The sequence below is a fragment of the Ranitomeya variabilis genome, chromosome 1, assembly GCF_051348905.1.
Source record: "Ranitomeya variabilis isolate aRanVar5 chromosome 1, aRanVar5.hap1, whole genome shotgun sequence".
NCBI classification, from domain to species: Eukaryota; Metazoa; Chordata; class Amphibia; order Anura; family Dendrobatidae; genus Ranitomeya; species Ranitomeya variabilis.
The window spans coordinates 897253118-897271799 of record NC_135232.1 but is presented as its reverse complement, the minus strand read 5'-3'; the positions used below and the strand labels follow the sequence as shown (position 1 = coordinate 897271799).

The 18682-nt window shown below is 40.1% G+C and overlaps 1 protein-coding gene across 2 annotated transcripts in view; it reads right to left on the bottom strand.

The window, feature by feature from the left end:
- LOC143775873 (bifunctional heparan sulfate N-deacetylase/N-sulfotransferase 4-like) overlaps positions 1 to 18682 on the bottom strand; it is a 1078686-nt gene that overhangs the window by 95755 nt on the left and 964249 nt on the right. Inside the window, exons 13-14 of one of the 2 annotated variants that reach the window (XR_013215729.1) lie at positions 15541 to 15643; positions 6508 to 7005 (exon numbers count right to left, since the gene is read on the bottom strand). Coding sequence is in view for 1 of the 2 variants with exons in the window: in XM_077264588.1 (XP_077120703.1) it covers positions 6895 to 7005; positions 15541 to 15643 (214 nt within the window). In the remaining variant the exon portion in view is untranslated. The remainder of the gene's footprint in view (positions 1 to 6507; positions 7006 to 15540; positions 15644 to 18682) is intronic. The other variant, XM_077264588.1, reaches the window with a different exon arrangement.

The window sequence follows — 18682 nt, the reverse complement described above, 5'->3', positions numbered from 1 at the left end:
TACAGCAAGTATCGGCCGATACAGCAAATATCGGCCAATACCCGATAATTGCAGTATCGGAATGCTCAACACTAATTATTGGGTATCCAAGCTGGACACATGGCATGAACTGCCTCTCTATGCCTCGGAGGTCCTCTTCCGCCCTGCTGCTAGCATTTTGTCAGAGCGGGTTTTTAGTGCAGGTTTTAGTGTTGCTGGTGGAATTATAGCTGATAAGCGCATTTGCCTGAAAACTGAAAATGCTGACACGCTGACTCTTATAAAAATGAACAACGGCTGAATTGGGCAAGAATTCTCAACACCACTGAATGACCGCATCGTAACATACTCAAATACATGGATATATGTTCCTGATTTTGGCTATTTGCTGTTGTCCTCCTTCTCCTCATCCTCCACCACCATATCAAGAGGGCGACCATGGTCCATACTGGAACACTCACATAATTTTATTAAAGGGTGATTATGATGCCCGTAAATAAAAAATGGTATACAGCATGTTCATGTATACCCCCTAGTGGTAAATGTTTGTCAGCCCATACATTTAGTGCATGGGTATTACAAGTCTAGGAGACCCGCTCCTTTCTAATGGGAACATTTTTTTATGAGACCCTCCTCCACGTCTCTTCCAAGGGGCATTGGAGTGCCTCCAAATATTTGGCAGGCATTGCATTCAATGCATAGTCAAACTTTATGGGAGACCCATTTCCTAATAATGGGAACATTTTTTCATGAGGCCCTCCTCCACATCTATGCCATCAAAGGGGCATTGGAGTGCCTCCGAATTTTTGGCAGCCGTTGCTTCACTGCATACGCAAACAATATGGTTTACTCACTTCCTAACTGTGATGTGGCTGGAGTGCAGTGTAGTGCAACCTCCACCAGGGGGAAATGGCCGCACACTCGCAGTGCAGCAAAACTGAGCAGCCGCACAGATGTAACAGATAACGAAAGAGTGGTCAGACAAGCTGAGTCAAAACCTGTCAGGAGCAGAAGTACCAGAAGTAACAGCAAAGCACATAGTCAGAGACAAGCCAGAAATCAGAGCCAAAAGGGAGCGCAGTATCCAAAACATGAGACATAAGATGAAGTTGGGGTACAAACCAGAGTCAAAGACAGTTGGGGAATGTGGTATCAGAGACAGAATACAAGATACGGGGTTCAGAGATCAGGCCGAGTCATACAATGGAGGGAAACAACCAGACGAACACTAAATTAAGTACAGGGAAAGGGTCTAATACAAATACGGGAAGTCAGAGGCAGAAGGATCACCAGGCTATACGGGTCAGCTGCTCTAGCCTGAAAGCATGAACTATCACTGACGCTGGCCAGCAGACTGCAGAGGACTTAAAAAGCCCAGCCAGTTCCAAAACGAGGCCGAGGGGATTAACCGCAGCATGACCAGTCCAGAGAGATGAAAACAAACCACGAACTGGATCATGACACTAAAAATGGGAACATTTTTTTCATGAGGCCCTTCTCCACATCTCTTCCAAGGGGCATTGGAGTGCCTCCAAATTTTTGGCAGCCGTTGCTTCACTGCATAGGCAAACACTATGGGAGACCCACTTCCTAATAATGGGAGCATTTTTTCTATGAGGCCCTCCTCTACATCTCTTCAAATGGACATTGGAGTTCCTCCAAATTTTTGGCAGCCGTTACTTCACTGCATAGGCAAACACTATGGGAGACCCACTTCCTAATAATGGGAACATTGTTTTCAGGAAGCCCTCAGACCTCTACGTCTCTTCCAAGTGGTATTGGAGTTCCTGCAAATTTTGGTAGCCCTTACATACACTGCATAGGAAAACACTATGGGAGACTCATTTCCTAATAATGGGAACATTGTTTTCAGGATGCCCTCTGACCTCTATGTCTCTTACAAGGGGAATTGGAGTTCCTGCAAATTTTTGGTAGGTAGCCCTTGCTTTCACTGCATAATCAAACATTATGGGAAACCCACTTCCTAATAATGGGTACATTGTTTTCAGGAGGCCCTCCTGTACATCTCTTCAAAGAGGTATTGGGGTGCATACAAATTTTGAGCAGCCCTGCGACTCACTGCATATGCAATAACAGTATAGGAGACCCACTGTTTAATAATGGAAACAGCAAAGCATAGCTGGCTGATGGCTCTCTAAGAATAATGAGGGCCGACTGTTGGCCCTTTAAGAATATTAAAAGCGCCTGATGGCCCTATAAAAATATGATTTGTGACTTTCAGAATCCCTACTTCATAAATGAAACAGGATGTGTCTGATGATGTGTCACACACCACATGGCCAGATAAGGTTGTAAAATGTTAAAATGGCATTTCCCAGTGAATGCATTTGTCTTGGTTGAGAGCAATGCTAAAGTTCAAAAACGCATCAAAAAAGCTATGTGTAAACATAGCCCAAGATGTGGGGAAGCATTTTTGTTTTCGGTTATTTGTTTTGCCTTATATACAAGTCATTACCCTGGAAAGGATGTTCCTTAACATATTTCTCAGGAAAATCCATTTTGGTTTCGCTTTTGTATGTTTTCTTGGGAGTCTGTAAAAGTGGCATAAGACTCTGACAACATTGTTCACAGCAGTGACCTGGGAGTCAGAAATGCTTCCAGGGGTATTCCCCATGCTGTGCCCATGTCATTTGAGCACTGTTCTGTTCCATTTCTGCAATTTCTAGTCCCTCTGCAGACCTCTGGGCGTGCCACCGCAAAAATGCTTGCGTTTTCCATAGACTTACATTGGGATCGTTGCTCGGGTCGAGCACCCAAGCATTCCAATTTGCTTGACTCAATTAATGAGCATCCGAGCATTTTTTATGCTCACCCATCACTGATGGCTAGTGTTGAGCATTCCGATACCGCAAGTATCGGGTATCGGCTGATACTTGCGGGTATCGGAATTCCGATACCGAGATCCGATATTTTTGTGGTATCGGGTATCGGTATCGAAACAACATTAATGTAAAAATGTGTAAAAGAGAGAATTAAAATAAAAAATATTGCTATACTCACCTCTCCGACGCAGCCTGCACCTTACCGAGGGAAGCGGCAGCGTTCTTTGTTTAAAATTCGCGCTTTTCTTTCCTTTACGTGAAGTCCCGGCTTGTGATTGGTTGCGTCGCAGTCACATGGGCGACGCAACCAATCACAGCAAGCCGTGACGTAATTTCAGGTCCTTAAGGATTTTAAAATTACGTCCCGGCTTTGTGATTGGTTGCGTCGCAGTCACATGGGCGACGCAACCAATCACAGCAAGCCGTGACGTAATTTCAGGCCCTTAAGGATTTTAAAATTACGTCCCGGCTTTGTGATTGGTTGCGTCGCAGTCACATGGGCGACGCAACCAATCACAAGCCGTGACGTCACGGGAGGCTAAACACGCGCGCATTTTAAAATGCGCGCTTGTCCAGCCTCCCGTGACGTCCCGGCTTGTGATTGGTTGCATCGCGGTCAACCAATCACAAGCCGGGAGACTGGACACGCGCGCATTTTAAAATGCGCGCTTGTCCAGCCTCCCGTGACGTCCCGGCTTGTGATTGGTTGCGTCGCGGTCAACCAATCACAAGCCGGGAGGCTGGACACGCGCGCATTTTAAAATTTTAAAATTTTAAAATGCGCGCGTGTCCAGCCTCCCGGGTTGTGATTGGTTGACCGCGACGCAACCAATCACAAGCCGGGACGTCACGGGAGGCTGGACAAGCGCGCATTTTAAAATGCGCGCGTGTCCAGCCTCCCGGCTTGTGATTGGTTGACCGCGATGCAACCAATCACAAGCCGGGACGTCACGGGAGGCTGGACAAGCGCGCATTTTAAAATGCGCGCGTGTCCAGCCTCCCGTGACGTCACGGCTTGTGATTGGTTGCGTCGCCCATGTGACTGCGACGCAACCAATCACAAAGCCGGGACGTAATTTTAAAATCCTTAAGGGCCTGAAATTACGTCACGGCTTGCTGTGATTGGTTGCGTCGCCCATGTGACTGCGACGCAACCAATCACAAAGCCGGGACGTAATTTTAAAATCCTTAAGGACCTGAAATTACGTCATGGCTTGCTGTGATTGGTTGCGTCGCCCATGTGACTGCGATGCAACCAATCACAAAGCCGGGACTTCACGTAAGGAAAGAAAAGCGCGAATTTTAAGCAAACAACGCTGCCGGTTCCCTCGGAGAGGTGAGTATAGCAATATTTTTTATTTTAATTCTTTCTTTTACACATTAATATGGTTCCCAGGGCCTGAAGGAGAGTTTCCTCTCCTTCAGACCCTGGGAACCATCAGGAATACCGTCCGATACTTGAGTCCCATTGACTTGTATTGGTATCGGGTATCGGTATCGGATTGGATCCGATACTTTGCCGGTATCGGCCGATACTTTCCGATACCGATACTTTCAAGTATCGGACGGTATCGCTCAACACTACTGATGGCTACTAAAGGTAACATCCTCACCTGTGACCTGTTTGCTTGTAATAAGTGTGTATGCATAAAAGCTGAATGAGTGTCTGGTATCCAGACAGACCATTGCATCTTTCATCCAGCCACTGACGTTTCTGAATTGTGAGTCATGGAGAAAGCAAAATAATTGTCAATGGATCTACGGGAAAAGGTAGTTGAACTGCATAAAACAGGAAAGGGATACAAAAAGATATCCAAGGAACTGATAATGCCAGTCAGCAGAGTTCAAACTCTGATTAACAAATGGAAAATCAGGGGCTCTGTAAAAACAAAACCACGATCAGGTAGACAAACAAAGATGTCATCCATAGCTGCCAGGAAAATTGTTCAGGATGTAAAGAAAACCCACAAATAACATCAGCTGAAATACAGGACTCTCTGAAAACTAGCGATGTGGCTGTTTCAAGATGCACAATAAGGAAGCACTTGAAGAAAAGTGGGCTGCATGGTCGAGTCACCAGAAAAAAAGCCATTACTGCACCAATGCCACAAAGTGTCTTGCTTACAATACACAAAACAGCACAGAGACAAGACTCAAAACTTCTGGAACAAGGTAATTTGGAGTGATGAGACCAAAATTGAACTTTTTGGCCACAACCATAAACGTTACATTTGGAGAGAGGTCAACAAGGCCTATGATAAAAGGAACACCATTCATTTTGTAAAGCACGGAGGTGGATCGCTGATATTTGGGGGATGTGTGAACTAAAAGGCACAGGAAACTTGGTTAAAGTCGAAGGAAAGATGAACGCAGCACATTATCAGCAAATGCTGGAGGCAATTTTGCACTCATCAACCCAGAAGCTGCACATGGGACGTACTTCGATGTTCCAACATGACAGCAATCCAAAACACAAGGCCAAGTCAACCTGTCATTGGCTACAGCAGAACAAAGTGAAGGTTCTGGAGTGGAGTTGCCATCTAAGTCTCCTGACCTCAATATCATTAAGCCACTCTACGAAGATCGCAAGTTCTCAGTTCATGCTAGACAGGACAGGCATTTACAGGAACTGGAGGATTTTTGCCAATTAGAGTAGGCAGCTTTACCATCTGAGAAAATAAAGAACCTCATCCACAACTACCACAAAGAATTTTAAGCGGTCATTGATGTTAGAGGGGGCAATACAGGGTATTAAGAAATGGGGTAGTTGAACTTTTGATCATGGTCATTTGGATGTTTTGGGTTGTAATTAAGACTCAAAAAGAGAAAACACAGTAGCTTGACCATAAATGGCTTCACCCAACCACTAACCATGAGTGGAGAAAAAGTTTTGATGTTATCATTCATATTCTCTGAAAAAAGGTCAAGAAAGCAAAAATTCTGCCGGGGTATGTAAACTTTTGTGCACAACTGTAAACTACTTTATTTTGTTCTAACTGCCTTTGAACTATATAGTACTTCAACAAACACAAAATAAAAATATAAGTTAACTGTGGTTTTTAAAAAAAAAATAATAATGGAGCAGCTGAAATGTCATCTTACTGGAGAATTAAATGACAACAGAAAATTCCTTTGCATTAGTTCCCTAAGAGCTAAAGTCTTTATGACTAAAGCCTGTTAATTGGGTTCTTAAAGTTTAGCCATTGTGACTCTGCAAGTATAATTGAACTAAAAGCTTTTGTGCAGTGATGACCTTTCAAGGATTACTATAAAGCTCTGGTGACATTATGGCAAAGACTGAGGTTGGATTTTCTGTCAAAAACACAATCAAATACACATTTAGAAAGTAGATGTGTACGATGAAAAAAATTATCAATGACCAAAGGGGAAAAAAAATCATTTTTACAGCACTTCTGAGAGCTGCAGGAAGCTATTATTGAACTAAAGTCTTTTGAACATAACAGCTGGAGTTACTGCACACAGCGAACCCCCTTTGCTTTTGCAAAAGCATTGCAAATGCATACTGCGAAATCCCCCAAATCAAGAAAATGACTGATGAAAGAGACGTAATTTGCCAAGTGCTGTAAATGATTAAAGTAAATTTAAGATTACTTTATGAACGTTCAAGATGACATATTATTATGAAGATGTATACTGATTTATTCAACCTGATTGTAAAACTAACCTTTAGTTCCACTGCAAGCTACTCCTGCCCATTGCTTTGGTTTTCTCAGACAGTAGTGCATGTTGTATTAAATGAAGGATTCCAATCATAAAAGAGTTATGAAAAGTCTCTTGTTATTAAGGGAAATGGGTAATGTACGATTCCCATGTTTAATGTAGGAAAAGATCTTGTACATTATAATAATTTTCAGCTTTGCTGCTGTGTGAGCTCTGACAGTAATGGTGCTGATATATAGTACCACGTGCATTCAGAAATGTTCTTGACTTATGGGGGATCATTACCAATAATCATTAAATGTGAGGGAAGGGATTTATGTGATCATTTTTCATAGTGGAGAAACCACAAGGCTGTAATTGCGTATTAGTCCATTTCTTGATGCTATCTCACTTTCTGTAATTCCTGTCTCAGCCAGGAGGGTAAAGGTTGTCCCAGTCTGTGAAGAAGTTTGGACAATTCAATGTTGTGCTCCTGATAATAGCTCGAAAGAAATAGTTTCGACTGAAAAAAAAGAAAAGAAACATTATTAGAGGTAATGACCAATATATGATTCCGTTAGTTAACACAGTAGAAATTTGAAATATCTTGAATGATTAGGCCACTATACAGTATTATTGCTGCTTTAATTTGATTTTGACTTTCATAATAGCTACGCCCTGAAACAAAGACAATGTGCTACAGTGACTGGCTTTGCTATGTGAATATTTCACTCTGATTTACAGGGTTTACTCAAAATAGTTAAAATGTATTCCAATATCGGTACTACGTACCTGTCTATAAAAGTTTGCAATGTTAACTGCATAATTTCCAGAGAGCACAGACTTAACGACTCAGTGCTTACAACACAAATTGAATACTATCTAATGGGTTAGACCTCACCTAAGCAAGTTGTTTACAAGTAAGATCAGTGATGAAGCTATATGAATTTCAGAGGTAGCAGATTCAACTAGGCTAATAGGCCTAAAATGCTGTCAAATTACCATCATCAGGGACAATAGATGTTGTGATGATTTGACATTTATGTTATGTTATGCTAATAGATGAAATTTTGTATAGAGAAATCATCTAATCACATAATGTGAATTGTTATTTGGAATGTATCTGAATACATTAATCATATAGGAACATTGTTTTACTATCCTATAAGGAATATGATAAAATAACAAAAAAAACTCATCTTCACAATACTACACCCCTCCAAGGCTGCTGCTCTGATGAGGCAACTGATTTTTGTTAACAGTTCTGCAGTGATAATTACCATGCAAAAGTGACTATTGTGGCCAATTATTGTCCCTAGCTGGCAAGTGATGTACATGCAGGCATTATTGCTAAGGACAAAAGTCTTCTGTAGAAGTCACATGTATATTGTTCATTTATTCTATAAATTTCTGACAACATGTCTCCGAATTTCCAAGCAATACATTTTGTATTTTTTTTAAGAAATGAAGAAATTGTGAAAATAAAAAAAGAGTGCTTTCTGACCTCAAATAATGCAAAGAAAACAAGTTCATAATCATTTAGAAATAACAATACTAATGTTTTAACCCCTGAGTGACAGCCAATTTGCAACTTAATGACCAGGCCAATTTTTACAATTCTAACCGCTGTCATTTTATAAGGTTATAACTCTGGAACACTTTAACGGATTTTAATGATTCTGAGAAAGTTTTTTCATGACATATTGTACTTCATGTTAGTGGTAAAATTTCTTCGATTTTACTTGCATTTATTTATGAAAAAAATGGAAATATGGCAAAAAAAATTAAATTTTTCAATTTTCAAACTTTGAATTTTTATGCAGAGAGATATGTCACACAAAATAGTTAATAAATAACATTTCCCACATGTCTACATTACATCAGCACAATTTTGGAAATTTTTTTGTTAGGAAGTTATATGGGGTTAAAAGTTGACCACCGATTTCTCATTTTTACAACAAAATTTACAAAACCATTTTTTTAGGGACCACCTCACATTTAAAGTCACTTTGAGGGGTGTACATGACAGAAAATGCCCAAAAGTGACACCAGTCTAAAAACTGCACCCCTCAACATGCTCAAAACCACATTCAAGAAGTTTATTAATCCTTTACGTGCTTCACAGGAACTGAAACAATGTGGAAGGAAAAAATGAACATTTAACTTTTTAAAAAAATATTTTACTTCAGAACCATTTTTTTTATTTTCACAAGTGTAAAAAGAGAAATTGAACCACAAAATATGTTGTGCTATTTCTCCTGAATATGCTAGTACCTCAAATGTGGGTGTAAACCACTGTTTGGGCACACGGCAGAGCTCTGTAAGGAGGGAGCACCATTAGACTTTTTGAATGCAAAATTGGCTAGAATCAATGGTGGCACCATGTCGCGTTTGGAGACCCCCTGATGTACCTTAACAGTGGAAACCCCCAAATTCTAACTCCAACCCTAACCTCAACACACCCCTAACCCTAATCCCAACACTAACCATAACCCTAATCACAACCCTAACCCCAACAAACCCCTAACCTAATCCCAACCCTAACCATAACCCTAACCCAAACACACCCATAACCCTAATCCCAACCCTAACCATAACCCTAATCCCAACTCTAACCCTAATCCCAACCCTAACCCTAATCCCAACCCTAACCCTAATTCCAACCCTAATACCAACACACTCCTAACCCTAATCCCAACCCTAACCATAACCCTAACCACAAACCTTAACCTAATCCCAACCCTAACCCTAGTCCCAACCATAAACTTAATCCCAACCCTAATCCCAGCCCTAACCCTAATCCCAACCCTAACCCTAATCCCAACCCCAACCTTAATCCCAACCCTAACCCTAATCCTAACCCTTACCCCATCTCTAACCCTTTCTTTAGCCCCAACCCTAACCCTAATTGTAGCCCAAACCCTAACCCTACCTTTAGCCCAACTCACTTTAGCCCAACTTTAACCCTAATGGGAAAGTGGAAATAAATTTATTTATTTTATTATTTTTTCCTAACTAAGGGGGTGATAAAGGAGGGGTTAATTTACTATTTTTTTATTCTGATCACTGTGATAGGGTCTATCACAGTGACCAAAATGAACCAATAGAAAAAATGTTCCTATTGTTGCCAGGTGCCTGCCGGCAGATCTCGGTAGGCACACTGTGCCTGTGCCCTCCATTTTTTACTGGAAGAAGATGTCAGTGGCTGCGGGGGGAAGGAGGACCTAGGGACAACGGGAGACGCTGGTAAGTATCAGGGGGATCGGGGACCCTATTTCTCTGTCCTCTGATGTGCGATCACATCGGAGGACAGAGAAATTCAAAGACAACCCCCTCTTTTTTTGCGGTCACCGTTATATGGTTAATAACGATAATCGCAACCTGGGGGTAGGTAAAAACTGACCCTAATCATGTTTCCAGCCGAGACCCCAGAAAAAATCTGACTCTGGGGAACGCTATAATTTCTTTCCACAGTGCCGTTAATTAATTAAGGGTTTAAGTACCCTAAACTACCACCATTAAAAGGCATACAGCGGTTATGGGGTTAACTCGGATGAGTTCAGAAATCAATATTTTGTGGAATCACTATGATTTTTACTCACAGCTTTCATGCCTCTTGACATGCTTTCCACCAGTTTTTCACACTGCTCCTGGTGCAAAAATTTAAGCAGTTCCTCTTTGATTGATGGCCTGCGACTAGCCATCATCCTCTTGATTACATTAAAGAGGTTTTCAATGGGGTTCAGGTCTGGAGATTGCGCTTCCCATGACAAGGTTTTGATGTGGTGGTCTCTTAATTTTTGCCAGAGCTGTATTATATAGAGTCATTACAAACAGCATAATCTATTTCAAGTGTTTATTTCTGTTAATGTTGATGATTATGGCTTACAGCCAATGAAAACCCCAAAACCATTATTAAGGTTAAGGTCAGGTGAGTTTGCTGGCCAATCAAGCACAGTGATACTGTTGTTTTTAAACCAGGTATTGATACTTTGGCAATGTGGACAGCTACCAAGTCCTGCTGGAGAATAAAATTTCCATCTCCAAAAAGATGGTCAACAGAGGGAAGCATGAAGTGCTCTAAAATTTTATGGTAGATGGCTGGGTTGACATTGGTATTGATAAAACACAGTGGACCTACATCAGCAGATAACATGGCTCCCCAAACCATCACTGATTGTGGAAACTTCACTCAAGACCTCCAGCACCTTGGATTGTGTGCCTCTCCACTCTTCCTCCAGACTCTGAGTACATGATTTCTAAATGAAAAGCAAAATTTACTTTCATCTTAAAACAACACCTTGGACCACTGAGCAACAGTCCAGTTCTTTTTCTCAATGGCCCAGGTAAGACGATTCTGTAGTTGTCTATTGGTCATGAGTGGCTTGACACAAGCAATGCGACATTTGCAGCCTATGTCCTGGATACGACTGTGTGTGGTGGCTCTTGAAGCAATGACACGAGCAGCAGTCCACTCCATGGGAATCTCCCCCAAATTTTGAATGGCCTTTTTTATCAATCCTCTCAAGACTACTGTTATCTCAATTACTTGCGCACATTTTTCTACCACATTTTTTCCTTCCACTCAACTTTCCATTAATATGTTTGGATACAGCACTCTGTGAACAGCTAGCTTCTTCAGAACTTTTGTGGCTTATCCTACTTGTGGAGTGTATAAATGACTGCCTTCTGGACATCTGTCAAGTCAGCAGTCTTCCCCATGAGTGTGAAGCCTACTGAAACAGACTAAGAGACCTTTTTAAATGCATAGCCAGTGTTTTTTGTTAATTATTCTTACTTACTGAGATAAATACTTTAGGGTTTTCATTGGCTGTAAGCCATGATCATCAACATTAACAAAAATAAACATTTTGGAATAGATCACTCTATTTGTAATGACTCTATATAACATGAGTTTCATATTTTGCATTGAAGAACTGAAACAAATTAACTTTTTGATGATATTCTAATTTCTGAGAAGCATCTATATTTCCTTGGCAATTTTACAAGCATCATCATCACTTTAATTATTGGGGTTCACAATCTAAATTAATTATAAGCATGTCTTTGGAATGTGGGAGGAAACTGCAGTGCAAAACCACTTATATTACTTGCAAAGTCCTTGGTGGGATTGAGCCCAAGCTCACACCTGCAAAGCAGCTATGCTAACTACTGAGCCACCATATGGCCCACTCAGTCAGGATGGCACATTATAAAAAAATGAACAGTTACTAGGATTCCAGGAACACCATACTGGAGTGTTATAGATTTAATAAAGTAAGCTTTCATGATTATGATATTTATTCTATAGATTTAGGATTCCGTATTTTTCAGATTATAAAATACACTTTTTTCCCCAAATTTGGAATGAAAATGGGGGTGTGTCTTGTAATCCAAAGCTTACCGGGGAGGGGGGCTGACTGCGGTCGATCGGGATCACAGGAGGCAAGCTTGTCACTTTAGGAAGCCAACAGCGATGGCAGGAGCAGGACGATGTAGATGCTGCAGACCCAGGGCTCTCATAGGATGTCAGTGCCAGGGAGTAGAGTCCCCTTTCCCATTTATTTCCCTGGGGTGGGCTTTAGGAAAATCTCCATCGGAGGTAGCGCAAGAGCAGATTGAGATCTCGGGAGACAAGATCTCCCGAAATCTCAATCTGCATATGAGCCACCTCTAGTGACCATTTTACCAAAGCAGAAATCAGTGGGAAAGGGGACTCTTCTCACCGGTGTTGACATGTTTTGAGAGGCCTGGGCCCACAGCCTCGCATTGCCTGGACACCCCCTCCTCCCAGCCTGGAGCCCGCAGCATTGTCCCATTCCTGTTGCCGCTGGCCTTCTGAAGCCACAACCCTTCTTCCTGTGACCTCACTCTACCGCCGCTCTTCCCCTGGTAAGCTACCTTTATAACAGACTAAAAGATGCACCACCATTTTATTTAAAACATGTTTTTTCTATTTTCCACCCCCAAACTTGTTGTTGCTCTTATGTTCCTGTGTGCTTTATAGCATTTAAAAAAAATCCCAACAGCTCCTTTACATGTTAAGAGTCCAGAGCCTACGTATTCACTACTGACTCTTTCTGTTTTCATGCAGACTATCTGTGGTTAATAAACATTATAATCAATAAAATGCCATTATTTGCTACTATGTAAACTTGGAAGAATTAGTAATACAGAACATGTGGACACAAACATGTTTGTCATTCACATCTATTCAAAGTCTCCATGAAAATATTGCCCCTGGCTGTTCACATGGAAGCATTGTATTACTGGGAACCTAAGTCTTTAGCGCTGTAATTAAAGGAATAATTAAGCATCAAAATAAAAAAGGCACTAATATTCATTTTTAGGGTAGCAAGTTTTATTAGGGTTAGGGTGAATTTACACATCCATCTGAATGCCGGTGTGTGGCCTGATTTTTTCTTGGAGAGCACACAAATTCACTGAGTACATCCTATGTTATTCCATAACATTGGATATGAATAGGACATGCTCTGAGTTTTTTGGATCTGTGAATTTCACGCACACCCTATGGGTTCGAGTGCTGCCAGATAAAAAAATCGAACAGAACATTACACATCTATCTGAGAATATACCTTTATTTATATATTTTCTACTGTGAGATTGACTTAAATTTCCAGAATGAGAAAATACCTGAATATGCAATTTTAATAACATAAAAGAAAACTCAAAGAAATGTATATAACAAAGTCAAGCATTCTGAATTCCTAATGCTGAAAAAACAGTTGGAATAGATCAGTCAGCCTTGCTGCGCTGGGGTCCTGGCTTCAAATCCCACCAAGGACAACACCTGCAAGGAGTTTGTATGTTCTCCTTGTGTTTGAGTGGTTTTCCTCTGGGTACTCCGGTTTCCTCCCACATTGCAAAGACATACTGATAGGGATTCTAGACTGTGAGCCCCAATGGGGACAGTGCCAATAATGTATGTAAGGCACTGTGGAATTAATGGCGCTATATAAGAGAGTAAAATAAATAAATGCAATACAATGGCAATAGTTTAAAAGGGAATAAAACATAAAAAACAGATAAATCAGCTAGCAATATACAGTATTAAATCCCATAAATAAAACCTAAAAAATCTTATTTTTTTAAATGAAAATGTAAAAATATATAATATTGCACAAAAATGCTTACAGTGTAATAAAAAAGCAATGCAGAATCATTTCTTGAAAAGGAAAGCAAAATAAATTTTGAAACAGACGTCTTCAGTGTAAAAAATATTTTAAATACATTGCTGCCACACATGCAATAACTTACCATTGTAAATATTAACCCATTAACCCCCGGAGGTAGTTTGTTTTGCGTTTTCATTTTTTGCTCCCCTTTTTCTCAGAGCCATAACTTTTTCATTTTTCCATCAATATGGCCAAGAGAGGACTTTATGTTTTGTGGATCGATTTGTACTTTTGAACTACATCATTGATTTTAACATATCGCGTACTGGAAAACGGTAAAAAAATTCCTAGTGTGGTGAAATTGCATAAAAGTGCAATCCCACAGTTGTTTTTTGTTTTGCTTTTTTAGTATGTTCACTAAATGCTAAAACTCACCTGCCATTATGATTGTCCAGGTCATTACAAGTTCATAGACTCCAAACATGTCTAGGTTCTATCTTATCTAAGTGGTGAAAAAAATTCAAAATTTTTTTAAAAAGTAAAAATTCCGATACCCGAAGCGTCTCACTTTTTCACGATCTCGGGTTGGGTGAGGGTTTATTTTTTTTGCGCGTCAAACTGACATTTTTAATGACATCATTTTGGTGCAGATACAATCTTTTGATTGCCCGTTATTGCATTTTAATGCAATGTCATGGCAACCAAAAAAAAGTAATTCTGGCGTTTTTACTTTTTTCTCGCTACGCCGTTTAGCAATCAGATGAATCCTTTTTTTATTGATAGATTGGGAGATTCTAAATGTGGCGATACCAAATATGTGTATGTTTGATATTTTTATTGTTTTATTTTGAATGGGGCAAAAGGGGGGTGATTTGAAATTATAGATTTTTTGTATTTTTTTATATTTTTAAAAACATTTTTTTAAAATTTTGGCATGCTTCAATAGTCTCCATGGGAGACTAGAAGCTGCCATAACCTAATCGGCTCTGCTACATAAAGGCGATGATCACTTCTCATGCCAACCCATTGGTGACCTGCAATCACATGACAAGGGGTCACTGATGGGCAGATTTCTGGAGCGATTTCTGGAAGTGCATGTTAAATGCTGCTATCAGAGTTTGACAGCTGCATTTAATGAGTTACTAGCCACGGGTGGATTGCGATTCCACCCGTGGCTGTTCCGGGCACATGTCAGCTGTTTAAAACAGCTGACGTGCTGGGAAAGATGTGGGCTCAGCGCTGGAGCCCACTTCAAAGGGAGGAAGTCCGATATCAGCATACTATTCCGCCCGATGTTGGAAAGGGGTTAAGTGGATGTTCAAAATATTTTGTACCAAATTTTTAAGTGATACAGTACATTTTAGGCCGGGGTCACATTTGCGAGTGTGATGTGAGAAATTTGTGCGAGTCTCTCGTATCAATACCCGGCACTCAGGACCAGAGTGTGTGGCTGCATGCATTGCTATGCAGGCGCACCCTCTGGTCCCGAGTTCCGGCAGCAATGCCAGGTATTGATGCCAGAGGGTCCCGCGAGTTTCTCACATCACACTCGCAAGTGTGACACTGGCCTTAGAGTAACACTTGGCTACCTTTGGTAGATAAATACTTCTGATACTGAACTAGTGAAAGAGTTCTCAATGATCTGGGGTAGGGTGGCAAGGATACAGAATTTGATGACAGGAATATTTCAGTTACTTTTTTTATATAGCCAGATACTAATATATCTATAATTAGCTGTATTTATTTTATGTCAAAAAATAGGTCAAAATTCCTGTCAGACTACATGTAATGATATGATTTCACATTTCTTACAATGTTCCTATACAGTCCTATATAAGAAGAGATAAAAGACAAAAAAGCATAAAATGTAATCCAATATTATAGTAATTAATGCTAGTGGAAAGTAAACATTAGATATTTACCTCCAGATCCATTGTTATGTACTTGCGACCTTTATTTTTCCCAAGACATTTTGTTTTGCCTCCATCCAGTAACTGACACCAGAAGCCCTTTTCTGTGCTGAATCTGAAAGTTTATGTAAAGAAACCTATATGTAAAAAACATATAAAGACATACTGCATGTTTCAGACTGTAAGATGCACCTTACCATAAGACGCTTCCAAAGTTTAGACAGCAGAAAATAGGAACTTTCCTGGTGGTGTAATGTGGGAGGGTCATTATCACTAATTTTAATGCACCAGAGTGAGGTAATAAATCTATTATTAGGGCCTGTCTGCAGTGTGTGTATTATACACACACACAACTCTGCTACATACACACACACACACACACACACACACACACACGCTAGGTCCCATTAAGTTTTGTCTCTTGCTCTACAATGATCACATATAGATCAATGTTGAGCAGGAGGAGAGATCAGATCTCTCTGTGATCGGGAAGGACACAATTTCAGCATTCTATTCCAAAATAGGAAACTGCCTCCAGACTATAAGACAAAATATGGTATATTTTGTTTTTGCGAATCACTCAATATGAATTCAATATGAATTTGGATAGCACATTGATGAAAAATATATCACTGCTTATCATTCCCATCACGAAAGCCCTCTATCCGGTGCTCCCCACCTCTTCGAGCATTTTATACTGTGATGTTCACTCAGCTCCACTCTTCTCGTATGTATGAAAATGAGAGTATGCATAAGATAGCAAATTGCAGTGGTGGGAAGGGTAAGCAATGAGGTATTTTTAAGCCCTATATTTAATAAATTCAAAGATTTAGAAACACCCAAGAGCATAATAAACATATAACGCATATTGATATTCCTTGATAATTTTAGCGATTTGCCAAATTTGAATCTCTGCAGATTTTCTCATCTTTAATGGCTTAAGGAAATTAGTTCTAGACATAGATGTAAATCCCAATGTCAAAGGGATACCATGACAGAGAGGGGCTAGAAGATCGTAGCGCTTGGTCACACAAACTGCTGCATTAATTAGAACTGCTTCACCATCCTATTCAACAGTGCAGGTTTTCCATGTTCTTTCATTGTAAGGGTTAATCAGTTCAGTTGATTTCCAAGAGCTCTCCATCCTGAATTGCCTCTGCTGTTCTATGTTGGCACCTCCCCTCTGGTATATACTGCATGCTTACCACTGGCACTTGAAAATTGTCAGTTATAGTTCTTACTTCCTGATGAGGTGTTGGAGGAGAATTTCAGTGTTTGAAATATGTGATTAGAGGGTTGGTCAAGAGATTTCTGTGTGGAGTTGGTTTGCATGCTTATCCTCATCCTTTCCTATTTGGTTTCTATTACTTATCCCTCCCCGGGATCCACTCTGTTGTTTTGTGAGTATATTTGTATGATTTTATTTTTTTTCTTCCATGTCTGTCTTCTCTTATGTGTCTGTCTGGTTAGTGTAATCCTATCCTTAGACTCTTGATGCGGTAGGAAACAGATAAGTTTTAAGATAGAAGAACAGCAAGGAATGTGACCCCAGTATCTCCACCTTCTGGTGTAATCTGGGGGACAAGGATAGACTTGAGGGATCAGGTAGGTGCCCATCATTCCTAGTCACTACATCACACCCAATGCACATAAATGCCATAAATGCGTAAGGTGGGAATAATTATTTAAATATTATGGACATGTTACAGTCATCTATATTTTAGAAAGTGCATGGAGGAGCTAAAATATGCAGCTTACATTTGCCTTTAATTGTCTTGACCAGAGATTGCTCTGATTACAGCAGCCATCTATATGAATAGGTAGAAGGTAGAACATAGCCCTTGCACACAAAAAATGACTACAATGAGCTGATGGGTTGCTTTGAAAGCTGGGAGACTAATGAAAGCCCCAAGACTGTCATCTATGTATTTCTATTAAAGAAATGATCCCAAAATGGAATGGTATCCTCCACTTACCGTATATACACTGGAACCACCTTTTGTCTGAGAAAGAGGTTCTGCAGAGCCCCATATAATGAAGAGGAGTTTGAGCATGTGCATCCTCACTCCATTAATTGTCTATGAAACTGACAGGGAAATTTGAGTTTGGCACATAATACGGAAGTATGGCAGTGTATCTCTTACAGTACAAACAACAGGTTCAAGTGCCATAGAGAAACTAAAAAAATGTAAAAACAGTTCTAAATTTTAAAAATAGATTATTTTAAAGATTAATAAAACATGAACGTTTCAATAAGCCCCTGAAAAAAAGTAAAAAATATAAGAATTCATATATTTTTATGTTCGTGTCGTGTCCTTAACTGTCAAAACTATTAAAATATTATGTTACAGTCAAAATATCACATAATAGCCAGTCGAAATAACAAAATCTATAAAACAAGAGTGGAATGTCATGACTCCACCACTCACAGTGTCCAAAGGATGCTGTGAGTGACAGCTCAGCCACCATATAGGATCAAGGGCATGTTGAGCTGCCAGGATTTGAAGTGACAGCTCAACCACCCAATCTGATGCTTGGGCATGCTGAGCTGTCAGTATTGTGAATGACAGCTCTGCTGTCCAATCTGACCAGGCCTGATGAGTTTACTCCAGGTGTGGAGCGTTCTTGCCATTTACTTGGATATTTAGATGGCTGCTAAAGATTAGAACATTGCCAGGTTTAGCTTACCTCAAGGGGTGTTCATATACTTGAATATACTTGCTGCTTGACCTTGGATTTACCTTTGACCATCTGTTTCCTAGCCCTTTTATCTTGATCTGCTACCTTCTTGGAATTTTGATCCCAGACTGTGACCTCGGACTCCTTGACTTCCCTAACTCCTAGCCTGTCTGTGGGAAGTGACTCAGCATCACATGTAATTTCTGTTTTTCATTCCAATTATTTTTCTTTAATTTTCAGTATATTACAAAGCAATTTTTTTAACATTTAAAAATTACCACCCTATAAGTACCACCCTATGGATACATTGTAGCAATATTAAGTATTATCAAAATTCTCTTTGCAAAAATAAATCAATAGAGAATACAAAAAAAAATCTTAGGCCCGAAATTTTTAGCTATTATTCTGGCAGCTTATTTTAAACTAGACTGAAGTTAACTATTTGAAAATCTTTGCAACTGTCTTGTCTTTAAAT